At 39.6% G+C, this 26,955-nt stretch overlaps 1 protein-coding gene and 1 long non-coding RNA gene across 41 annotated transcripts in view; one reads left to right on the top strand and one right to left on the bottom strand.

Moving 5' to 3' along the window:
• Nucleotides 1-5,652, bottom strand: part of KCNMA1 (potassium calcium-activated channel subfamily M alpha 1) — a 403,732-nt gene extending 398,080 nt beyond the window's left edge. For 38 of the 40 annotated variants that reach the window (XM_072340330.1, XM_072340331.1, XM_072340341.1 and 35 more), the window contains exon 1: nt 4,265-4,908. In XM_072340330.1, the coding sequence (XP_072196431.1) occupies nt 4,265-4,573 (309 nt within the window). In that variant the 5' untranslated portion in view covers nt 4,574-4,908. Of the gene's footprint in view, nt 1-4,264; nt 4,909-4,964 lie in introns of those variants that run through there. The other 2 variants (XM_072340339.1, XM_072340340.1) reach the window with 2 other exon arrangements.
• LOC140254097 (uncharacterized) overlaps nt 4,962-26,955 on the top strand; it is a 45,145-nt gene continuing 23,151 nt past the window's right edge. The window contains exon 1 of the long non-coding RNA XR_011904055.1: nt 4,962-5,067. This is a non-coding gene — a long non-coding RNA (uncharacterized lncRNA). The remainder of the gene's footprint in view (nt 5,068-26,955) is intronic.

Here is a 26,955-nt window from a genome sequence, read left to right as displayed (position 1 = left end):
CGATCCTGTTTTGTGATCCCAGTCAAGCATGTGACCGAAGGGCATAACGCTTCACAGCCCATTGCTAATCTCTTGAGCTCCCAGTTGTTCCTAGCCTTCTACTCTTTGAGGGAGTCAAAGTGAGGCTTCCACATGCAGATTTAAGTGAAGACATCTCCTGAGTTGCGTACCCACTAATAATGCGTACCCTTCTAATGTATTCTACTTTTGTGAGTAGATAGTGCCTTGCTATGAGTTTGTTTCTTCAGTGTTATTTGAAGATTTACTCAGGTATTGCTTGGAAATCAACCAGCCTAGCTCTTTGAGAGGCAGTGTGGTTGAAGCACCTCTTGTTTTAAGGAAATTAGAAATTAACTTTCCAGGACTCAAAGGCCTTAACGAAAATTCTTAACTTCTCATGAACAGTTTCAGCAAATATTGTACTTCCAGTAAAATTTATCTTTTTCTACTGAAAACAAACAGGAATGTCGGTCGGTTTCTACTGGCCTAATCTAGCACTCTGTAGTTTATTAAATTTCCAAAATATGCAGATTAGTATCACAGGAGACTGCTGCAGCTTGTCACTGCAGGCCAGCTACTGCCATGTATCATTTTGTGATTCATTTGATACATAGAGGAGTCCTGGATTCTGTGGAATAAACACTGAAATCAAAATGTGGGCACAGTGACAAAGACACACCAAGGAGTAGGGGCAGGGGGTCCAGCCCATGCCTCTTCATAAGGGGATAGCCCACACTCTCTCTGCACAGCCATCAGGAGTGGTGTGCCCCAGATTTGGCCTTTCACATTCCATAGCAACACTTTCTCGTTTAAGAGCTTGTTCAAAGCCAACAATGAGCATCATACAATGTTTATGAAATGGAAATTGCCCTTCAGGAGTGTACAAAACACAGTCACAGATCCATAAAATCAAAAGATTACAAACTGTATAAAAATATTTAGTTACTCTGTGTAACTGTGTACATCATTGTGAATATTTACTTTCTTTTCCTGTATTTTTCCAGAAACAAGACCAACTAATAGCATTGCTCAAAGCCCCTTGAATGGAAATCTCATGTGCTACCTTCAGTACACAAACAGGAATGAGCCCATCCAGAGGCTAACACAAGACAAGTTGTTTAACAAAATTTTTTCTTAAAATGTGCATGTAAACTCTATATAAAAAAAAAAAAAAATCATCATTTGCTATATCATAGCAAAATCACTGTAGCTAATTTTGTAAAAATTACATCTAAAACTACAAACCAAATTAAAGTAAAACAAGGGCTTCAGTTGTAATGGTTCACATTACATGAAATACTGGCAACACAGGTCAAGATTTACATTTTTCTTTTTTGCAGAATTTAACAAATGTCTTCTTAGAAAGGAAGCATACAGCATACAAATCCTGTAACTTCAGCAATCATTGTTAGTACATGATTAATATTAATGTTCTATTAGTGTACGATGACATAAATTAGATATGGAGTTTCAAGGAGCAGTGTTTATCATTCTGTTATCAGAAGTTTTTGTATTCTCAGCTTACAATACCTTGACTTCATCTCCATGAAAATGAAAATCCCACATTGAAATCTCAAACCACAAAGTGTTAAACTGTTTATGCCACGACTGTGAATTCCAACCTTAAATTCAATGAGTTGAGGAGAGAAAAAGTTCTAAATCCTTCCACGCAGACATTAAGAAGGCTCATGTTCACCAAATAAAGTTGACAATCACTGCCAATTCTGAGGAATATAATGTTAAGATAAGAACATAACAGGAAGAAAATTGAAGTTCTTGCAGTGCCTTGCAATAACTCATATGGACATAGGTGTTAGGGTAGCAACTCTGTGCCCTCTGCCTTTTAGTACATATATGAGTTATACAGCAAGAAGCCACAGACTCAGGCACAAGAAAGGTTTCTTTCAGTTCACTCACTGGGACCACTCTATGCAGTGGCTGAGAGGATGCTGGCAAGCCAGCTCTGCTGCAACCTGTGGAGCAGCACAAGAGCAGCAGAGGGAAGGATAGATCCTAACACAGAGAAAACTTCTTCAGTTCCACAGCAGGAGGAGCTACTGCTTCTTGTGAAATGTCTTTCACTAGCAGTTCCAATACAGTTGACATAGCGTGTGTGTGCTTTTGCATTTTTCACCTGCAGCCCTGGCAGCATGCAGCACAAGGCACTTCTAGATTTTCCTTCCACATTCATACCCTAACTAATAAAAACAATGTTCTCCAGTAACTAGTTACTCCTTTCCCACACAGAATTCTCCCCCTCCCCCCATTTTAGCCTGGAAGGAATGCATGATCAGTCCATGACAGTTCTTGCTCACCAGAGACTTGGAAACCTTTACAAGTGTACCAGACATGATCTAAAAGGAGACATCTACCTCCCCCTGCCTGCAAAGCCCTCTCTCCTCCTGCCCCAGGGATGCTCATGACCACAGCAGCTCCTCCAGGTCTCACATATGTGAAACACAGATCTTGCAACCCCACACAAGTGCCATCTGCCAAATCACTCAGACTGTTAAGAGTCGGAACCCCTTAACAACATCTGTTATTTAACTAGCAGATACAGATACATATAGCCCAAAGGGTTTTAAAGACAAGTTAGATATGCTTACCTGTACTGAATAAGAGCTGAATTATCTGCTTGAACTATATCCCAACAATAGGCTGTTGGACCAACAAGACCCACCAGGACAGTATGTATGAACTCTACACAAAAACCTCTTCACTCCATTTTTAATTGTCTCAAGGAAAGAAGTAGTTGGCAATTACCTGTAGGATTTTCTTTTCCTTCAGGATCCCCTACAGCCCTTGCAGCTTTGTCTCATCATGCAGAGAATACTAAATACACACAGAAGAAACTGAGCATAATTCTAAAATACTCTACCACTTGAAAATTGCCTTGTAGGAAATGGTATTTTACAAGACACGTGAATAATCGCAAATGCATTTGAGCTTTGTCATCGTATCTAGCTAATACCTCCCTGAAAAAGTTTGGGTTTGATTTTCTGCAGAATAAAACATGTCTACAGAGAAGTGATACAGCCTGGGAGGTTTCCTGCAGCTTAAGGCCAAATTAAAAGCTTTTACTTATGCTCCATCTCTCGTGCTCCCTTCTTCCACAGATAGGCCCAGTTCCTTGCAAGAGATACAGCTTTCAATGGCAGAAGAGGGGCTCACTCAATCTCCCAGTCACTCACTAAGCTCATGGCAAACAAAGAGGGAGTCCCTTGCACTGTAACTTTGGTGCTGGTTCCCGTAGGTGCTGGATGCTGTGTGAAGCCCTATGGAGCGTGCTTCAAGGGGAGGACACAGGAGAAAGGGGAAGACAGCTCACTGTACGTCAAAGCAAACCAGCAACCTAGCAACCATATATTAAAAGGTGTGTGAGTTTTTGTGGGTGTCCGTGTGCCAGGAATAACTGAAGCAGATATTATTCCATTTGTAATCCAAAAAATGTGAAAAGGGAAGGGGAGAAACTCCAGCTGCTGGTCTATTTTGGGGTCTGTCAAAATCCACTTTCGCAAATACAGTCTTAACACTTTCTATCCCATTTGTCGTCATAAACAAAAATGAAAGCCTGGACCTAGGCGAGATTTCAGCCTCGGCTTGATATGGACCTTCAGAGCAGAAACTGATCTCACCACACATACTACACTTTCTTCCTGTTGGTAATAGGCAAAAAATGCAAAAGGTCGCTTCAGAGATATCACAATTAGGTTAGAGAAACGAGATCTAGTGCCTTACTTCTGAATGTGTTCTAGCAGATATTCACAACTCCAGATACTTACACCTAATTTTTGAAACAGAAATGTGATAGATGAGAATCTAGAGTCGTTCAAAACTAGCCTTACAAAGACTGACTGGAGTGAGAAGTTCACCTCGTTAATTTTGCAAGTTTCCCACACAGAAGAACTGAGGGCTCGCAGCGCTCAACGAGCACCGGTCGCGCTTCCGCCACGCGCGGCCCCGGAGGTGCGTACAACTTCTGAACTGCTCCGTCCCAGCGCGCTACCACTTCGGTGGCCCCAGAGCCGCATCCCCATGTGGGCGAGCGGAGCCGGGGGCACCTTTCGGGGCTCGCCCTCCGCCGCCAACCTCGCTCCCCATGTTGCAGCCCGAGGTGGCCCTGCAAAACGGGCACAGCGCTGCCACCCACCCGCCCGCCCGCAGCCCCGTGGTACTCCCGCACCACCGAGGGGTGTCCCGGGCAGAGGCTGGGCTCCGCTCCTCCTCCTCACCGCCACCGGGAAAAGAAGGGGAGGAGAGTTACCTTGTTTTTGACCCCGCAGTGGCAGCAGACAGTCCACAGGTACTTGAGGGTCCTCCACAGCAGGATGATAAACAGTCCCCCAAAGAAAGTGACCATGGATGAGGCGAGGAAAGCCCACCACATGCGCTGTCCGCGGCTATCGCAGGGCACCTCCATGGTCACCGGGATGATGAGCGCATCCATCTTGGGCACATTGACGGGGGAGGAGGACGAGTCTGTGTTGAGATTGTTGGCGTTGATATTGTTACTCATTCTAATGCCGCCGCCGCTGCCGCCCGGGTAGGAGCCGCCGCCGCTGCCATTTGCCATAGCTAACAGCGAGCCGGGCGCGCAGGGGCTGCCGAGAGCTCCTCCCGCCGCCAGCGCCCCCCAAAAAGCCCATCACCAGCCATATTGCTGCCACCGCTCAGCGGGAAAGGGAATATAACGGGAGGGAGAACAAAAAGCCAAATCAAAACAAACAAACAAAAAATAATCGAGAAAGAAAAGCGACCGCCGCAATCCCCGGTCCCTTCTCGGGAGCCGGCAGGCCGGTGAATTCCGAGCGTCCTCCTCGCGCGGCGTAAATAATAGCAATAAAAATAATAATAAAAAAATAATAATAACGGCAGGGTAGTCCGCTCCTCAGCTTCCCACCCCTTCCTTCTCCCGCATACGCAGCCCCCGCCCGCCCACCCCCGAAAAAATCATCCACCACCACCGCCACACGCAGATGCCGCCGAGCGTCTCTCCGAGATCCCCAGCGCTGCGAGCCCGCTGCCGCCGCGGGGATCACTCGGCCGCCGCCGCGGATCTTCTCTGAGGTGCTCTCTTATTATTGTTATTAGTCTTTAACTTGTTATTAGCGATACTCAGTCCCCCCTGCGCACCCTCCTCCTCCTTCTCCTCCTCTTCCAAGTCCAGCCCCTTCCTCTCCTCTTCCCCCCGCGGTGCCGGCAGCAGCCTCCTGTGGCTCCTAATTCATCCTCCGCTGGCCCATCTGCGCGGGCGCTGCCTCCGCCGCCTCCTTGCCCATCCTTCGGGAGCTCGCTCCAGGGCGCAGGCTGCCGCTGCTCACGCTGTTGCTCCCACACGCGCAGAGGTGCCGCCGGCTCCCGCCCCTCCTCCCCTCGTTCCGCCGAGGGACGCGCTCCGCGGGAGGATGCGGTGCGAGTCGGCCCGGGACGCCGTGATGCACCGAGGCGGCGCCGGCTTAGACGGCTCTCCGGCTCCCCGTGGGGCCGTCGGGTCCCGCGGGCGGCGAGAGAGGCGTGGCGGCGACTGGCGGGGCGCGGCGAGGGGCTGAAGCTGCTCACAGGTGTCCGCGACCGGCCGCTCCGACAGGTTTCGCCGGCTCGGGCGGGTCCATCGCCGCCGCCGTGCAGTGGTCCCCGCAGCCGCGGAGGGGCGGGGGCGGGCGGCCGGTTCGGAGGATGTCATGACGCAGCGGCTAACGCTGCCCATCTTGCCCATCTTGCCCGCCCTGCTCCGCAGTAGCCCGGCACGACATGACTGGGGGCTCCCACCAACCCCCTCGGGGCCGGGGAATGGGGCTAAATGGGGCTGAGGGCCGGGTCGGGCAGGGCAGGGCTGAGCTGAGCTGCAGCAGCAGGTGCCCGCAGTGCAGGAAGGCTCTGGCGGGGCCGGGCGGCGGGGAGCAAGGAACAGGCGTTGGGGCTCGCTCTGTACCGAGGGCGTTCTGGGCTTTTTTTGTGAATGGACGCGAGGAAGTGTGGAGAACGGCCCCGGAACGTTCCTGAAATTAACCCTTAGAAATAGGAACAACGATTGATAGTGATACGTTGGAGCTGGGGGAATCCGACAAGAAAATCCGGATCACTGTCTCCTGCTTTTTTTCCCTCCCCCCTCAGATTTCCACTGTAAAGCAGAGGATTATTTATTTATCTATCTATTTATTTATTTATCGATCTCTTTATTTATTTATTAAATAAAGTCCTCATTTGGCACACAGTCTGCTCACCCAGCTGCCTGCACAAAGCATCACACAGATCCTCTCATCTTTCCATGGACAAAATGCAAAAACCCGTGTGAGTATGGCCTTCCCCAGCCCATGGAGTCACTGTTGTGCACAGAGCCACAATGGCAGGATGGTGAGCTGGTAACCTTTGCCAGGTGTCACGCCTGTTTCTGCATTGGCCAAGTTTGTTTGTATTTTTTACTTAAGTGATGATAATGACATTCTTTGAGTCCTTTTTTATGGGTCTCTAAACCTTTCACCTCCACTTTTTGTTTAATAACAACACTATTGATCTAACTCTGTGAGTTTACCACAATACTACACTTTCGTGTGTTCCTCAAAAGAAGGGCTTCCTTCTGCCAAATGGTGTTAGCAGGGGCCTCTGAACAGAGAAAGCATGAGCCAGCAACATGGAGGAACATACGTACAAGTGATGAAGCACTGCACAACTATATCCGAGGGAAGACAGACACTCACTTGCATGGTACACGTGGAGCAGCTGCTGCCAGCTGTAAGAAGGGGCTAACTGGAGGACTTCAGGTGCAGAACACGGGTTGGAAAAAAGTAAAGAAGTGTCGTAGTTGCAATTCACAGCCTCCTGCAGTGCTGCCACCTCCCTGGTCATTATCTGCCTTCCCTGCAGCTAGAGAGCCACAACAGTGACAGTGTCATGGTGACAGGTTACACATCTGGGGACCTGAACCCAGTCCCAATAGCCATTTGGTCTGGGTTTCTGGGTTGGAGTTCAAGAAGCACCTATCCCATCACAGTTACACATCCCCAAGTCCGTTCATCCACCAGCATATCTTGGAATGAGCACAGGACATCAGTATGTGGCCTTTCAGTGCCTGATCTTCAGAAGGGCTGTAGGCACTCACAGGTACCCTTACAGCTAGCAGAAATCCTGAGCCACAGCATCCTTTGTATCTGTACACACAAGGAAATGCTCAAGCAAGCCAAGTGCACTGAAGTATATAGGCTATACTCTCAAATCATTTGCTTTGAACATGTTTACAAAACATTAGATGGGGATAGGAGGTTTATTATGAGCACCTGTACAAAAAACTGACTGAAGTTCTGCTACTCATTCATAATCTAACAAACAAATACACACATTGAGACATGCAGTTCATAAATGTCACACTATATACCAGGAAGTGATCTGTGCTAAGTGAACTCCTGTTATTTATGTAAACAGGTCTCAATATGCTGCAAATATTTATGATGAAACTCACACAAAGATAAACTGGTGGATGCCTGGTGAGACACTGTCACAAGAAGTTTGCTTACTATGGGTTGTCTGCTAAAGGCAAGGCATATATAAAGGAGGAAACTTTGCATTTTGTTCAGGCAGAAATACAAATGACACTTGAGTAAGTGTCAGCCAAGTTAAGTACCACAGGAGACTGCTCCCTATAGATAAGTAAAGGACTGCTTTCTGGTGTTCTTTCTATAAAGTGTTCTTTAAAAAACCCACTGAAGCAGACTGTTCTAACACTTGCATTTCACATTGCCTGAAGAGCAAACCAGGTTTACCAGCTATGTTTCCTGGAGCAATCTATTCTCAGTAAACACAAAATTTACACTGATTAGTCTTCTATTTACTATTTCAGCACAGTAGCTCCAAATTTACTTATTTGACTGAATAATATTTACGGAATGTAATGAGCACCATGTTTAGCTGTCTTTTTTCTGCTGCTGCCACACACCACTGTCTGGGACATAATCATGTCAGCTTGACTTAAATCTGGAGGGTTTGGTTCCGGAGAGTATTTTAGCAGCAAGAAAATTACTCCTCTTTATGTAAAATAGTTCCCTCTTGTGGATATTCTGTGCACAGTATCATACAGAAAGTATTTAAAATATTCATCCAACCAGGATCTTTGCAATAAAAATAAATAAAGACCTCAGTTCAGCAATGATCTTGGCACGTAGGACAAACTTCTTGTTAGCAGTTCCACATACAGCTGAAGAACAAACTGTTGTGTTTAATCAGATGTATTTGGCCTGCAGAATTGCTTGTTATCAGTAACAATTTAATTAATTACAATAAATAAAACAAAGCTAAAGTTGTATAACTGCACCTGTATGCGTCAAGTTTAAATCAGGGAAGTTTGGTTGGTTGGTTGGTTGGTTGTGAGAAGCCTTCTTTGCAGTACAATAAAGAAAATCATAATTAAAAAAGAAGGAAATAAGGAAGTATAAAGAAAAGAGATAATAACAGCAGAACAGTAAGGATTAACAAGAGTCCCTGAACTAATTAATGAAGGCAGAGAAATTCTTTTGAATGACAAATTTTTCATTAAAACTAAAGAACCCAAGCAAGTAAGAGACACAGCTTTACTGGTGACACACAGGTATTCATTTGGACAAATGGTTAAAAAGCCCATATTAAAGCACAAACCATGTAAGATACATGTTTTCCCTAGATGATGACTATGTGATACAAAGAATATTCCACTTTGTTAAGAAATGAGGTGTGGGAGACCAAAGACCTAGTCCCCAGTTTTGCCAATGGGCGTCTGGTCATCCTGGGCATTAGCATATTATTATCCTAAGGAAAATGATAAATAGATAAATAAAATTAAAATTAAAAGACAGAATCTTCTGATAGAGAGCAATATACTGTAAACTTCTCCACCACAACTTTTTTTTTTTTTTTTTTTTTTTTTTTTTAATGTTTGTATTTAAAATCTTCCCATCTGATACAACATAAATGTTGAAAAAGCAACTTAAAGCATTTCAACATTCCAAAATTAGGTATTTATTCATTCTCTACAACACCACGCTTTGGATTGCTAGCTGAAGAGTCCTTTTGTAGAATGCACTCCCTCCTTTGTAGAATGTTCCCTCCTTTGGTAATGCCACTAGCCTAAATAATTGGCACTTCTGACCAACACCCTCCTTCTTTACATTTTTGTTACCACAGCAGATTGAACTGTTGTCTTTTATATAACTTCAGTGACTGTGGCAGAGGAAGAATTTATACACAGAAGTAGAGGGAAATAATAATAAAAATCGTTTACTAGTCCATGGGCATAACTTGTGCTACTGAGCTCAGTGGGGCATTTGTTCTTGACCTCATAGTGCAGATGCAATATCAGCTGGAACCAGACTTTACATACAGTCACAGATGCCTTGCATAATTAAGTATGATCCTTGCTTTAAGAGTATTCTTTATTATTGCTAGCTTGTCCTGGGAGAAGATTTAAAAAATAAGACACTTCTAGTGATTAGACAGGTACAGAATAAACAGCATGAGTTAATTCTGAGGGATCTGTGACTTATGCAAAATGTTTGCTCTTTGTGATGCTGAGGAAGACCCCTGCTGCTGTTAAACAGATGTAAGCGTGGCTCTGCTGCCTTAGCCTGAAAGAATCTGAAGTGGAAATTTTTTTCTGCAGGTGATAATAATGGGCACAGAAAACTAGCATGACCATATAGCTATATATTTGTACATGACAAAAGATTATCATTTGTTCTTTTTATAGAATTTAGACAAACTATTTCAGCACGTATTAATCAACAATCTTGTCTAGCTTATTTTGCATATCCCCAATCCCCGTTCAAAGACTAAAGTACATATTTAGCATGATAATATATTGCACTCTCTAACACCTTCTTATCAAAGAACTTTGCAAATACAAATACATTCAACTTCATCACATCTCTCTGTAACAGTATACGTGAACACTATTCTTGGCAGCAAGGTTATATAACGATTTCCTTGAATTAGTTAAAACTTTGGTATTGAAATCTATTTTGGCACTTAAGCCTGCCAGAATCCTCCAGCTGGCAGGACAAAGACATACCTCAGCAGAACGTTTTAATGGGTTGCCCAATCATTCAAAGCAATCATCTCCAGAATACTGGAACTCTCTCGCGCAGTCCAGCTAAATAAAATATTAAAGAAATTGTCCTATTCATATTAATCCATGCACTATGGAGAGAAATTTAAAGAGGTTAGTATTTGCAAACATAGAGTATTTGCCCTTCTCCTTCCCTTCCCTTCCCTTCCCTTCCCTTCCCTTCCCTTCCCTTCCCTTCCCTTCCCTTCCCTTCCCTTCCCTTCCCTTCCCGTCCCTTCCCTTCCCTTCCCTTCCCTTCCCTTCCCTTCCTTATCCTTTCCTCCCCTCTCTTTCTTTTTCCTTCCTTTCCCTTTCCTTGTTAGTCCTTATACTTTATTCATTAGCTGGGTCCTTCAATGAGCCCAAAGCATACTTCCTTGTCCAAAGCTTTCCCTTACCAAAAGACCTGAGCCATGCAGTATTTGGTAGAAGTGACATTTGCTGCTGATAGGACGATTTCATACTGGACAATAAGTATGCTTTATGCATTAGTTGAATGTTAAGAAGACATCTGAAAAACGGTGACAACAGAAGTGATTGCTTCAGGAACAGTACTAATTTAGCTATATTACACTTTCTAAGCTCTGGAAATGCTTTTAATAAACATCATTCCACACACATAAAGGGACTCCTGACTTCTTAAAACCAGAGCATGTTTATTATCACTCGTGCCAATGATTTTTCCTCCCAGCCAGGGATTTTGCCCCAGCAGAACAGAAATCAGAAAGTTGTAAGGAAGTATTCTACTTGGAAGACCACTGACTCTACAGGTCTGCTTAGATTTTTCAAAGTATCTCCATCTAAATAAACACCACCACCAACAGCAACAACAAGCCAAGATGAAGAAGACAGGAAGACAGAAGACAGAAGGACCGTGATTCACCAGTTTTTCACTCCCACAGCTAGGTGAAATGGGCTGTTTTGTCAACACAAGTAGTAAGTGCTTTATAGAAAGCTATGTCAGTTTGACATATGAAAGTATTCAAACATCACTATAAAGATTTCCTTTTCAAAATAAATAATTTAATTGGGTGAACAAGCACTGCTTAATGAGGAATAGGACTCTAACATGTCTCTATGATGTATACTCTAAGATGCCTTCGGAGGAGTATCTGGTCTGTTACAACAGAAAAGTACTACCCTGAAGACTGAAGAGGAACAAGCACTGTTAAACCCAAGGAGGCTAGTTATGTAACAAAGGAGATTCAGGAATAGCACAGTTAAATAATGCATCAAAACAATATACAGAACAAATCAAATAATGTGCAAAAAGACCTTATGCCATTGGTTAGCTTTTTTCCGAGTAGGCTTTGACATCCATCTAATTGATGGAAAGAGAGAAGAAGCAAACCCTTCACTCTGCCCTGAACATAAGGATAGAACATCAGAGAAATGAGTAATGTGCAAACAGCCACCATATTAGCAGGGTAAAAATTCTCTGACCTTGCTTTCTGCCACTAATATTGTGTCATATTAAATCAGGATGGCCACATCACTCTGTGTAAATGCAGCAGTGTAATGCTAGGACTTCATTCTGCACCCCTATGCAGCTTTGTTCTTTGTACCAGTGTTGGCATCCTTTGGTGCTTCCAGATAGGCACTCAAAATTCTGATAAAGAATACAGCAAACATTATTGTGATACAACAAATATATAAGTCCTTCTATGTGCTACCATCATGGAAACACCAAGTGGTGTGAGTGTGTCTCCCATAACTTAGCGCAGCTTCTGACAGCAACGTTCCCTCTGTGACTGTCACTACCAGCTACAAATAAATCATTCCTGAGCTACTCAGTATGGCCATAGTGATGAGAAAAACATTATTTTTAATGTAATTGATTTGGAGGGATGCATGTTTATTGTATCATCTTCTAATTTTTGCCATTCATTATACATGATACCTTGTTCACTGAAAGTACATAGGCCAGATAGCCTTATGTAATTGCTCCTAAAAACCATCTGACTTTCACTCCAGATCTTTCTAAGATATTACTAGAAGAGAAGGCTGGAAAAAGGCATTTCCCTTAGACTTACTATCTGTTTAGAGGTGCCTGTTTGCACTAGGCAATCCTCTGTCAAATCCAGCAGCCAACTGTGCCATGTGGCATTGCAGAGAGATACTGCCAGCAGCATCAGCCCCTGCCATGGAAACACTGCCTTGAAAGCCACTGCCAGCCTTCATGTGCTGTAGGGTTCAAAACTCTGTAGCATACAATTTAAAAAATATATATATTTAGGCAGCAAAATGGTGGCAGCAGGGCAGTACTGCTGTTCTGCTACGATTAGGCTAGTGGACAAATTCACCAGAAACATTTTACTTCATTTCATACAGATCAAAAGAAAGACAAATTTGGAGATACCTACATACTGAAAATATCCACCATGAAAAACAGCACTGACTGCTAAGTAATTGAATGTCCACCAGGTATAAATCTGCTTAACTCAAACAAATCACACATCAGGGATACTAAAACTATAAAGGAGAGGCCATATGCTTACAAGCAGCCACTTCATTTATTTGCAGCTTATTGTTACACTTACTCTTTCTTCTCCCCAGGATATAGTCACATTAAGGATGTTGGTGTTTATTTTTGAGAACAGCCTTAACATTATTTCAGGAAGAGCTGTATCTGCTTTGCTTGTCTCTTGTAGTTTTGTGAAAGAGAATATCTGAGAATGGGAGATACAAAACTGAAAATAAATTAGAACAGAAATGAACCATGATTACTTTTGTTATCAAACATCAGCAAATGTAAGTTTTGAAATGATGACTTTCAACAAAATCAGAAGACATTCTCTTATCCTACTGCATTAGCACATATCCACCAAAGAGTCTCCCCAAATGGTAGAAGAGATAAGATCCAGTCAATTCTCAGTCCTGCAAAATTCTGAGCATTCCTGCTTTGATCCAGCAAAGCATTTAAACAGGTGTCTAATTTTATGCACAAGTAATCTCACAGAATTCTGTAACCAAGTCACATGTTTAAAATTAAGCATCTGTTTTAGGTCCAGGGTGAGAAGGCTCAGCACCTTGTATGATTAAGTGACTAGTAAGCTGAAGAGGTTGTGTAGGAGTCATGTCCTTAATTGCTTGCTGACTTCATCAACACTTAGATCTAACTGAGGCTGTATTTTCTGGTGTACAATATGAAGGTGACCTTTAGCTCCAAAAGGAACATGACTTTAGGATTTCCTTTCCTGTTTGGAACTATATGTTCTTCCATTAAAAAAATAATGACATAATAATACCCAACTTATTCAAAATTTTTGAAGGATCAGAGATTAACTGACACAGCAGTTGTATTCCTGAGATAAGATGAACATCCTGAATAATAGTCTAAACACAGAATACTCAGTTTTCTCACTGATAGATCTGAATACATCCTATCACAAGGCAATAGTGCTTCTAATAATCAGATATACATGAGCTGTCACAGACACATGCCAAATGACAGAACTGCACTAGTGCAGCAGTCTTAAATGCAGCACTGAGCCTGCAGCTAACTATAAAACAAAATACCCTCAGCTTGAACTCTAACTAACTGAAGTTAAGTCTGCAGTGATGGTTGCCTTAAAAAGACAACAGAGCTTATCATTTTATCTTTTTGCTTCTCTTGTGCTAAATCCAGTGGATTGTTGGGATATTTAATGGCAACTGAGAGAATGAAACTTCTGTTAAGACCTCCAGCTACACCCTCTAGGCAACATGATAATGATGGAATGGAGCTTTATTGACTGAATATTCTCATATGCTACATCTATTCACATACATGGTTTTAATTTAATCTGATCTGTGGGCAGATGTTCATTTCTGTTTCCTTACACAAGCTAATTTTATTTCACCCTGTAGTATGAACTTGGATAAATTATTTGGGAAGAGGCATGGATTGTTTGTGTATTATCCAAGTCTGTAGTTGTATCAATGAAAGACGCATGTGGATATCTAATAATAATTTATGGTTGTGTGTCTAATAATAGACACAGGCTAATTTGGAATCAGCGTAGCAATGTCTTTGGGGAAAAGCATAATAAAACTTTTTTTTTTTTTCATGAATTGGTACAGGTAGATATTCTGCATATATATATTGAATTTACATGTAGCATTAGGCAATGGAATACTAAACTGTATTTCAATGTGAGAAGTTAATCACAAATTTTCCACCTAATCTCCATCTCAGACAAGTCTCATTCAAACCTTCTGACAATAAACTTTTATATATTATGTACATTGCCTTATCTCACACAACAGGTTTTCCCAGTGCCTCTCACTAGAAGGAAGTTTGCTGTTATACACATGATAATAAATTATCGCTTATCTAACGTCAGTCTTTGAGGAACAACCCTACAGAGTCTATTGACAACATCTTATTTTTACATAAGGATTTTCTGCAGTTTTTATAGTACTTGAACATGTCCTGCTTTTCATTAAGTATGGTTACCATTAAAAGTATATTATAAACTATTAATATTCTCAATACTTACTGAACTTAACATCAGGATTATTTTTTTTTTTCTCTGAATTTCTCTTGTGGTATTTCAAGTGTTTCCTTCCTGTATCAAGAAATGGGTAACTCAGAACTGCTTAAGATCTATAAACTTCTGATATCTTATAAGAATCTCTGTCCCTTGCAAAGATGTGTATGTTATTTGTTGCAAGCAATTGTAAATACAACACTGTTAAGTGCTGGAGACATTTACTACTGCAGAAAGATTGTGTAATACAGTATCATCCATTTTTCAATGGTCTCAGTGAAGACTGAGAGAAGCCCTAGTTGTGAGGTATACATTCCTACCTAAAGCAAGGAAGAATTTTTGGATGCTTATATTAATTCCCTGGTTACTAACTTGTTTCCCTAGAAGGAAACTCACCTTCCTTATTTAAAAAAAAAAAAAAAAAAAAAAAAAAAAAAAGTCATAAAACACTTTATCTTGTGTTTGCGGAAAGATTCAGGTATTTAGTGACAGGTAATCATGAGCAAATTATTTACTAACTGCAACACAGTAATAGAACAATGAAAGTCTTTCAAGGGCAGGTTAAAATTAACATAAATAAATACAATTTTAATAGACACTATTTAGACCAAACACTTGGCTCATTGTACATCAGATTAGTGCCCTTTCAGTGACAAGCACTGTCAACTAATTAGGATGTGTTTAAATCCTGATTGATGTATCAACACAACACACTTCTGTGTGCACTGTGAGAATCACAAAGGGGCAGATTTAACCAGTTGTTATCAGTATTTCGAAAGTGAAAAACCTAGCCTACATTATGTTTAACAAGACAGAATAAAGTTGGTAATGCCCACTGAGTACTTTCACTCCTTTATTTGAGCTTATTCTTCAAAGTCACTCAGATTTCAGAACCAGGAGCCTACAGGCTCTGTTAAATCACCATAGTGACTGTAATTTTTGGAGTATAAATTCACATCAGTATTACAGAACTGAATATATGGCATTTTGTGTATTTAAAGTGTATTTGAAATTAAAGTTAGGGAATTAGGCCTCAAAAAGACATTATGTATATGATTAAACTCCTTTTTATTATCAGCTTTTTGCTGCTGTCTACATTTTAGAGCAGTAGCTCATCTCAAACTCCAGTTTTTGAGATATTTTGTTCTGATCTGGGGCAGCACAGTGATATAGCACCTTCAGCCATTATTCTGAAATACACAAGCGTATAAAAGTTCGCAAGAATAACAGAAACTAATTGTTGTCCAGTCTGAGAGATAATATCTTGTTATTTCAGGCCTCCTTAGAATTACAGTAAGGCAAACAACTGTCTCTTCTAAAAAAAGCTGTTGTGGCCAGTGAGGACTTAACCACTGTTTATCTATTGCACAAATTTCTTCCTGCCTCTCACCTAAAATTGGACAAGGACATTTATCTTTGCATAAGCACAACCAAATGGACTAGGCCCACTTAATTCTCTGTGGTCTCTCCCACACAATTTTAAATACAAAACTTTGCTGACAAAAAGTCAGCCTAGACTGTAAACAACGTTTGGCCAGAAGAATTTCATAGAAAAGCATTGCTTCCTTGACTGCAGCAATAACATGGCTGTAAGGAAGCACGTAGTCAGAAATAATTTGTGCTGCTCTGATCCGCTGATGCCAAAATGCTTGCATTTTTATTGACCCTGAGAGTATTAGGAATGCATCTCATGAAGAGCCTGAGATGCGTCTGTCTGTGGTGACAGCAGCATCATGACAGTGTAGGCCAATAAACAGTTGGAAAATGCAGAACTCCATTTTAACTCCCCCAGGCAGCCTTTTAATTTCACACAGACCAGAACCGAGAGCCTGAGATAAAACTGAGTTGTATAGACTTAGCCTCTTTCTCCTGCTACTTAGCTCAGCACAGACACAACTAAGTGTTCTAGGGTAGATGAAAGATATTCTTTCATATATTCCATTTGTATTTGTCTCTCTCTATATATACACATATATATTTGTCTACATGGAACACTAGAGGTATTGCAAGCACCGCTTATGACCTTTCTTCCTCACTACCTCCAAACACATTCTTGTCCAGGGTAGCAGTAGGTTGTAGAAACTAGGGAGATTTATAATAAAAGTGGTGACTGTAAAGTTTTGAAACTCTTTACATCTTGAGCTTGAACATCTGAACTGTGATTCTGTGAACTCTGCTGATCTTAGGACTTAGAAGTGTTTTTCAGCGGTAGCTGGCTTTCTAACACCTTCCATGTTATCTGGTTCCCACCTGCAGCAGTACAGAAACATCTTTTTTCTTATCTCCTCATTCCAAGTGTAGTAAAAAAGCCCCAGTTCTGTATCTTTTTGACCTTCTTAGATAAAGGGTGAGTTGCTTAAGGATGCAAGATACTGAGAATAACTAACATTTGTCGCATAGCGAGGATAAGCTGTTTATTAGGAACATGTGCTTTTCTGTGCTTCTATAAAATGACTGAAGACGATTTTGGACTTGGCCTACCAGAGTGAGAATATACAAGGGGACACTCAGGGGCTATGTAGTAGAACCAGAGGCTGAAGAGAGATTCGAGTAAGATAATTTTTTCAAGTAGTTGCTTGTAAAGCAAAGGCATGGTGCAGGTTCAGTTAGATCTTTTTTTTTTTTTTTTTTTTTTTTTTTTTTTTTTTTCTTCCCAGTTAGTGGTTTGAATATTCAAACTGACTTTGTATTAAACCTGGTGCACTGGATGTGGGTCAACACACACAAAGTTCCTAGTGGGTTTTCATTGTGATGCCCTGTGTCTCTTGTACCATGTGTACATGTTCTGCCATGTGTACATGTTCCTGAAAACAAGACAGAGGCGTTTAAACCTCATTTAAACCAGGCAATGTAACTATTACTAGAAAGTACTACAGATGGTTGACTAATTGAACTATGGAAAGCATTATCACACCATTTCTTAATTTAGAGCTCATTATTCATTTGAGTTTAATCTCATTTCATTACTTCTACAACTCCACACAAAGCTAAAGTGGATTTCAAATGTACATACCTGCACAAGATTATTTTGTAATCTTTTTTGAACTGGTATGTCATTTATAGCCAGACCTATCACACCACTGAGAGTGATTTTTTCCCCATCTATTTATATTTGGAGTATTTGGGATTCTAGGTTATTTGCTAGAGCAGAAGCCCTAAAGCCAGAATGTGTGCAACCTTGGTTCTGTGACTTTGAGCAAGTCACATGCACTCCCTGGGTCTCATGTTTACTACTTGCAAAGAGTGTTGCGGGGGTTAATGTTTCCGTAACACTTTTAGAGCTTCACATGGAAGGCACTGCAGAAGCTCAAAGGACTACTTATTAATAATATCTATATTTATATCTTTCCAGTTTATGTCTCAGGTATCTAGCACAGGGATTTTTATTTCTACAACACTGAAGGCCTTCTCCAATAAAACAGTATGGCAGCTACTTATTTAAAGTTCTTTTGCACCAGATTAACTGAATGCCTTAGAGAATGATACTAGGTCACCTTCTTAAAATGGCCTGAATACCAGCAGAAGATTAAGAAATGGTGGGAGTGACTATATTTTGTTACACTGAAAGCAAGGCAAGCAAAGAGTATATGAGCGAAGTGACATTCAGTGACAGATTGAATTGCATTATGATAAACTAAAAATGGCAGAGAGACTCAGTCCTTTGGAATAATAAGTCTTGAAGATTTTCCATTTTGATAATCAGTTGATTGACAGGGGAGTGACAATAAAAAAATTGCTGTAATTTTTAGTTACAAAAAATGAAACATACAAAACCCACCTTGTGATCTGACATAGTAATGATCTGTGGTTCTATGAATCCCCAATCAGTCTTTAAAAAAAATTATCTAATCCTTGACTTTCCCAGCAGTGGCACAACAGCAGCTGTAACCAAATACTCATAATACCAGATCATATGTGATGTAGGAACACGAGCTACCTTTCATTTGGCCGGGACACTTACAGTGCAATCCTATAATTAACTATTGCTGTGACTTGATTTAAGATCATGTGTGTTAAAATACAGTTGGAATTTTGACATTCTAAAGGCCTTAATAACTTTCATTAATTTGTCCCACCTCTCCCCCTGCAGTGTCTTAATGCAAAACTTGAGTGTGTGGGTTATTTTCATAGCACTGACATAAACATGCATCAGAGAGAGTGGTGCTGTTAATAAAGACGAAGCAAGGAGAGAAATAGAAAACACTCTAGAGTAGGCAGGGCTGCTATTGGCAGACTGTAGAAAAACAGAAGTAGGAAAACAAATGTAAAACAAGATTGTCCAAAGAAAGATAACCTTTTAAAAAGGAAAAAAGCCAAAACAAAACAAACAAAAAAAAAACCCTTGACTGAATTTTCAACTAGAGTGTTTCTAAGGCAGGTTATTTTTCTATGTTTTTTGGCTGTTTTCCTGTTTATAAAAACATTCACAAACTATAATCTCAAGTGTTTCTCTAATCAAGGGTAAGCAAGCACCAGTTTGTCAATAATGTGTCATTTTATTTGAGCAATAAATCTAACTGATTTAGCACAAGTAATGCTAGTGGACAGTTAAGCATGAGAATTTGCACTTACTAACCTCTAATAACGTTGTGTACATATTTTATCTGTTGTTTTTAAAATGAAAGGCATGAATTCAATTGAATCTTCACCTTTGCCCTTTGAGCAAAAATAAAATGTATGATAAAAAACAATTTAAAAACGTCAATATGGCTATATGCCACCACTGTCTTATTTGCAGAGTTCCTGTTGGAAACAGCATTCTGTCCATGGAACAAGTAGAAACACTGGTAGAAACAGCTATACTGGTCAGACTATTTGCAATTTTAGTATTTTACACAATGAATTTCCAGCATTTTATTTCACACCGAGTGGCTGCTGTATTGTGGTTTCATTGGTTTGCTTTGCCTTTTTCTTTAAGATGGCTTTTGTGAAAGAAAGCTGTAGAGTGAGTATAAAGTTACTAGCTGGCTGATATCAGTACAGAAAAGGAAATTCTTTTTTTTTTTTTTTTTTTTTTTTTTTTTCCCCAGGCCTAGTAACATCCAGTTGAGAAGGATATGTATTATTTGGTATGCCACGAGCTAGTCAGACTACCAGTGGCAGCTCGAAATCAGGTCACAGTGTTGTACAAGGATCCTACTGCTGGGTAGTATTCTCTAACAGAGCACATACATGGACAAAGGTACAAATTGCATAGCAGCAACAGCTGGGTGAAAGAAGATTTAGCTGCTTATTGGAAGCAGATGGTGGGCTATTAGAAATAGTCTAAAGCTGCCCTGGAGGAACAGGAACAGGCTTGAGAGAGACTGCAGCAGACAAGAATTGAAAGCATTAGTGCAAAAACTTCGTAGGATGAACATGTTGAGGGATTCATCCTAATGTCTCCCCACCTCTATTATAAATTTTAAGGGCCACGAGCAGAGGAGAAAGATAAAAATTATAGAAACAGATGGAGAGTCAGTGAGGCATATAAGTGCAGGTGCTATATGAACAGATGGAGTGAGAGGAAAAATGGAGAGAAAGAGTGCTAAGACTGGGAGTCAGTGGATTCTGCCCATATCTGAATGCACGAAATTGTGCAGGTGTCTAATGGTTTGGTCTTGGAGGGGGATTTAGAAATGAATTACATCACTTTCCTATTCTTATAGCTCACTCCTTTCCACTAGATGCTTTAATTTCTTCATTCCCTGTGTACATAAAAACAAGTTAATTTGTCCTTGAGTACATCTGACTGCCAGAAGTTTTCAAAAAGTTATTTTGTGATAAGGTACAATTAATATGGAGCCTTTATCTCTTTAACATCAAGGGGTTGCCCTTTTTTCCAACTATAGATGACATTAGTTTACAGATCAATGTTGTCAAACACAATGGCAATGCTGGAACACTCTTCCTTTGAATCCCTCCTTCATTATCCAAGACTGATAATATCACTGTTCTAAAAGATGGTGCCAGTAAAGGCATTCAATTTGGTTAAGCACTTGATAAACTTAGACTGCATTCACCAAATGCCAACTTCAACATCACCTTTCCATTACAGAGCATGGAACAATTTTGCTAACTGATGTTAATTACAACAATTTTCCTTTTGTAGTAAAAGGACAAAAGATAGCTATTACTCAAAAGGTTGTATGAGATTTTTTTTTTTTTTAAATTAATTACAAAATGAGAGTACATTTTCTTTCTCCACCTCTGTCGATTCAGCACAGCAAAATAACATTATGAATAGCACCACTCTGCAGCAATACTGCCTCTGTGCAAGCTGCAATATTTGACTTTATGGCAATGCTTCCAGCAGCAGCCTGGGGATGTGAACAGGGCAGGCTGGCAATGTGGTGACAGGCAAATTCAAAAGTGGTAGTCACCATGCTGACCAGCAGCAGCTGGACACAAGGATGAGGCCATTAACATCTGATTCAATTCAGCTCTGTTTAAAATGGTTACATGCCTGACATCATGAGGGTTCCCTTTTGAAACATGTTTGGAGAAATTTCCGTGTGAAAGTTAGACATGACAATTCCTTGCATTTATCATTATGCATTCTTCCATCACCTTTTGGAAAATGAAGACTTAGTATTCCAGGCATTCCTTGCTGGAAATCATTAAGCACAAAACTCACAGGTTCCCTGTTTTGGGGCAAAGACTCCAATTCTTTTCTACAACACCATGTTTATATGAAAAATAGGATTGTTAGGAAATCATAGAATCATAGAATTACCCAGGTTGGAAAAGACCTTGAAGATCATCAAGTCCAACCGCAGCCTAACCAGTACCTCATCTCTAAAAAAAAACAAAAAACAAACAAACAAACAAAAAAAAAAACACTCTGCTAAATCATATCCCTGAGTACCACATCCAAACGGCTCTTAAACACATCCAGGGATGGCGATTCAACCACCTCCCTGGGGAGCCTATTCCAGTACCTAACCACCCTTTCTGTAAAGAAGTTCTTCCTAATATCCAACCTGAACTTGCCCTGGCGCAACTTGAGGCCATTTCCCCTCGTCCTGTCACTTGTCACTAGTGAGAAGAGACCTGCCCCACTCTCACTGTAAGAACCTTTCAGGTACTGGAAGACGACAATAAGGTCTCCCCTCAGCCTCCTCTTCCTCAGACTAAAAATCATGTCATTTTCTCACTGAATCCAGAAGTTAGAAGGCAAAAAATCTGTTAGGTTAACTAGCCTGCCCTCTTTCAAGAAAAAGATTTCTCCCTTTCATGTATTTTACAGTACAAGCTTTGTAGGACATCAATACTTTGTCTTGACTGTGAGAACCCTCTGCTTTGCATTTCATTTTCAAAGATTACTTTCGTTGCTCAGACAAATTGGAGTCTAGGATCAGATTTTTAACATCCACATTCTATCCAAAGCAACACTTTCATGCAAACCCCAGATAATACCATAAACACATTAAACTCTGTCAATGCTCAAGCCTTTTCTGACATGTAGTCAGAATGAAAGTGAATGCACACAAATACAACAGAAGAGCCTCAGAGATGCCATCACTCTCATTTTCTGCATGGTTTCTGCACCACTCCGTATAACCCTTTGTTTAGCCTCAAGAACCAAAGAATAAAATTCTTTATTTATCTCAGTTTTATTAGTGTGGTTGTTTCAGTTTGGTTATCTTTGGTTATCCACTAAACTTCAGTTTAGTTACCCTCAGTTATCTCAATTTAGTTATCTTCAGTTATCAGTCATTTGCATCAGCATTTCACCATAAAATCAGAATGATATCACAAAGGTCTGCCAGTTGACTGAGGAACCAGGTTGAATACTTATGAGATTTTGAAGGCAATTTGCAATAGACTACCGCTGTAGTAGATTTATGCAAGTCATGTAGTCCTGTATCACTACTACAAAGAGATGTCTCATAAATTATTAGCTTTGGGAACACTGCAGGATAAGGCATACATTAAGCAGATTAAAAACAAATAGGAAATGGCAAAAGACAATAGCAGCCATTAAAGGAAGGATCACAAGATCTGTTGGACAGAGTAAACACTCATAATGTGGAATCACTCTTGCACAAAATTAAGTATTTCAGCTTGCTGCAGTGCTATTCAGTGCAGTGGGGACAAGAAAGCTATCACTGACTGCCTTGAGAATCACTGAAAAATTCAGCGCAACCAATCACCATTAGCACAGGGCACTCCTGTCCTGAATAAGCTTGTCTAACAAAATATCTGAAAGGTATTTGTATACAGAGATAGTTAAATAATAGGTCATGATGATCTGCACAATTATTATTTTCACAACTGCAAAATCGTTTTTAGATTGGCTAACATATGTAAAGAAATATGTTATTTACCTTATCCAACACCAGAAGGAGCTGAAATCTTGCTGAAGAAAAAATAATCCTGAATTTCAATATTAACATAATTATCAGAGAAGTTTTCTGTAGGTGGAAGAAAAGAGACTTTATTCAATAACTTGGTTTTAAAAAGTCTTTCGGTCTGGTGATCGAAGAAACAAAGGGAATAAATAAAAATGAGTTACGGATATTTTTATTATTATTATTGGTTTTTTTGTGTGTTTCTGTGTTCATGCACAAATAGACACAAGAAAATGTATTAAATTTACCGTCACTTGTATGACAGATGTACCCAAGGTCTTGCTGACATTGGCAGCATTACAGGGGCAATCTGTATATAAGGACAGCATGTTCTTGAGCAATTCCTCCTAATGAAGTAGGCATACCAAAAAGTTCCTTTAATATCTCTGGCATGGAGTCTAGTCTAAGTCTGTCTTTTTGCTTATGAACTGAATACCGCAGAATCATTGGAGGGCAATACTGAATAATAATTACTTTGCTAGCAAGTTAATGACAGGTCCTGATATAGATCCTTGGAATATTCCTATCAATATTGTATAATATAATATAATATATACTATAATATAGCACACACACACACACACACACATATATATACACACACCATTATATATAATACAGTATAATATATAACAGTATAGTATAGTTCCATTCATGGAATGGAATACCTCTCCTGTGAGGACAGGTTGAGAAAGCTGGGGCTGTTCAGTCCGGAGAAGTGAAGTCTGTGAGGTGACTTAATAGCAGCATTTCCGTATCATTAGCATGAAACTGCAAAGAGGAAATCATGCAGATTGTGAAAAGTAGTCTAAAAGCTCTTGTAATATAAGAATCACATGGAACACTAAAAAATGTAACCACAGCTTCTGAGAAGGGATGTTCAGTAGGAAGAGTTCTTTAAATTACTGTATAATTAGTCAAATTAAATGTTGTTTTTATGTTAATAGGTAATAACATTTATAATATGATACCTGTAAACAAGAAAACACAAAAAATCATTTATTTAAGAACTAGTTGAGCAAATCAAAGCTGATATGTCATCAAGAACATTGAAATCCTCTGTTAATAGATGTGTGGCAAATAGTCTCCATTCTGATCCTATGACAGCAATATGAATTATACATCCTGTTGAGCAACATCATATGAAAAAAATGGCTTTCTAATAGCTCCAATTGTGATTCATGTGATAGAATGAAATAGGCTTCTGAAAGCCCCTGACTACAACAAAATCAAGGTAAGATGGCATAATTTATTTTCTTTATTCATCTATTTATTTATTTAGATCTCTTATGAATGTTTTCTGGATCATGGTTTATCTATTTTTCATCCTTATATATCTTATATCAGCTTCTTTTCTCCATTTCTTGTGAATGGAACGATTACCCAAAGAAATGTAGGTGTACTTCACTTCATCTCCTTTCCAAATCTCCTACTAACCATATTCTTTTTTTACATGGCTGAAATCTTTCCATATTGAACACTGCACTCTTCTAACTATGGTTTCAAGAACAAATATTTCACACTTCTCACAAAGTGAACTCATGAGATATAAGTTGATGTCATGGAAGCTGCTGTTTCATACTTAAGTAAGTTCCTTTAAAACAAGATTTATTTATTTTTTTCTAAATGTTTTATTTAATGCTTCCCTTATTGACTTCTCTCTGTGCATGCATCCCTAAAGCACAAAGGTATAGGTGAGGATTATTTCTCAGTTGAAAATATTCATTAAATATATATTACATTATATTAAATGTATTATCCATATTTGTTATTATGTGACTTGGCAGTCCGAATCAGGATCAATAACATTGAACAGGTTTCTGTAATGTTTTGTAACTGCCATCTGTTCAAAAATATCTGTTTTGCTTCTCCTTTCGTTTTTACAATATACTTACTAAGTGTATACCTTGCAAATAATGCTTGATGGGCTTAACAAAATAGAGAAATGGTATACAAATTTTTATACCTTTACTGCAGTGTTTGTTATTGTGGTATCTGAATCTTCCACAGTCAGTTAATGTACAGGCTCTAATTTGTCTACACTGTTTGCAGTCATTCATACACTGACAATTATTCCAAAATAAACCTGATACTGTAGCATTATTTTTATTAATGGTAATAAAAGTGGCACCTGAAAAGGTAACTCTACTTCATCTAGCCTCCTAAATAATTGCTTAAGGAAGAATAACCATCTGCACTGTGCAGACCAAGAATTCAGTCAAAGAAATGATGTTGCATACCTGATGGCAACTTGTAAGGCAAAATTAAACACAGAAACAAATGAGCCTACATACACTGCAGTTCCTGTTCAGTCCTCTTCAGAGTCTGGAAACTGGAGATCAGCTGCAGCAAGAAAAGGGTAGCAGGGGTATACTCACATAAAAACTTTCTGGAATTGAATTCTACCCAACATCTACTGCAGTAATGCACTGGATCTGGAGATCTTATCTTAATCAATTCATTGTAAACATCCTGTTTAGATCTCAACAAAGTAGAAATAAGTTTTGAATAAAGAGATTTAAAAAAAGAAACCATTTAAAAATTATTTTATTTTGGTGGGTTTACTCACAAATAGCAGTAAGCATATGCTTCAAAGGATGGTTATCTTTTAGTAGCATGGAGTAAAACCTGGCATTTATTTTCATAAGGTGCAACATAACCATCTCAGATGTATTAAGGTCACTCCTTTCCACAGTTCATGCTTTCATAATATTATGTGTAGTAAATTGTTGTAATTTTATTATTAGCTTTAGCAGTTATTTCCTTTTAAATACCCAATTGCATCCAGCTCAAAACTTCATTTTGTTATAATTTATTTGAAGACAATTCTTCTGTCTGTTTTCCAACTAAAAATAAGTACTGAGTTAGTTCAATACTTAATTTCTTACCCGTAAATCACTAAGGAATTCCTCTCTCAATTTTAGTTGTTTGAAAATTTTTAGTACCTATTAGGAAACAGTCCAATTTTTGATTGGAGAAAATTGTCATTTAATAACAAGAAAGACCACATTTCTGAGTAAACAGAAGAGACCATGGATGATCTATATTAATACTACAATGAATTAAACTGTCTTATTTATACACTTCTTTGCATTAAGAAAAGCATTACCACAAGCTTGGGGCAGTCAGACAGGTAACAAGATCAACAAGGTATTTCAATCTAAGTGACACAAATAGGCTTCACAAGAATGAGAGACATGCAAGAAGTATAAAAGACAGAGCATAGATGTCATTTTTATTTTGTGCTTTGGGCTCATTAGCTCTAATTAGCTGTCAAGCCAATTAGCCTGAACAGACAAGCCAAAACCTTCCCTGTAAGACCAGCTGAAATGAGAGAGCCATGTGCTGGGGAGCTCTACATTCTCCACTGATGTCTATCCCCACCACATCCTCAGCACAATTCCTGTCCTCAGAAACAGATGAGGAAGGGACACACCATACAGTAACTTGAATTTCTTGCGATATGGAGGGAGCCCTTCCTGATTCAGCCTTGGTGATCTACAAGTTCCTGTATCTTGTTTTTCCCTTGACTACCTGTTATTTATTGCTACACACCCCAGTAGCTAAAGTGTAGAGATAGAATTTTTCTCTTGTTTATTCATGAGCAGAGAACAGGGTTTATGTTTCCCTTAAATTCTCAAAACAAGGATTAAGTGTGACTTGACTGCTGTTGGCCCAGCTTGATATTTTACAGAGACGTGTGAAATTCATTTAGCCTGATCACAGCAAAAATATTTTAGTCTCCTTTTCCAACTGGTATTAATGCTAACTTCTGCAGAATGAACCTTTTGCAGTAACAGCTGCAGTAGTACCAAGGACTCTTAAATTTTACTAGATTTTTCAGCTCTCCTTAGACTGTACTGTTCTAATGCGATCACATTTTTTCCATTTTCAAATCTGCTCCTCTTTTTGGCCTTTTTTTTTGGATTTTTGTATTGTACTTTTTCATATACTTCTATGCAAACATTTATTCCAATTATATTCCACTTCCTGAAAAACCAAAATTCTAAACTTAAAATTATTAATCATGTTCTGTTAAGTCTAGCATCTTGCTACTCAAGACTGTTATGCTTGGTTATTT

The sequence above is a fragment of the Excalfactoria chinensis genome, chromosome 6 (assembly GCF_039878825.1).
Source record: "Excalfactoria chinensis isolate bCotChi1 chromosome 6, bCotChi1.hap2, whole genome shotgun sequence".
Classification (NCBI taxonomy): Eukaryota; Metazoa; Chordata; class Aves; order Galliformes; family Phasianidae; genus Excalfactoria; species Excalfactoria chinensis.
Note: the sequence above shows the minus strand (reverse complement) of the source record. Positions and strands in the feature narration are given on the sequence as shown.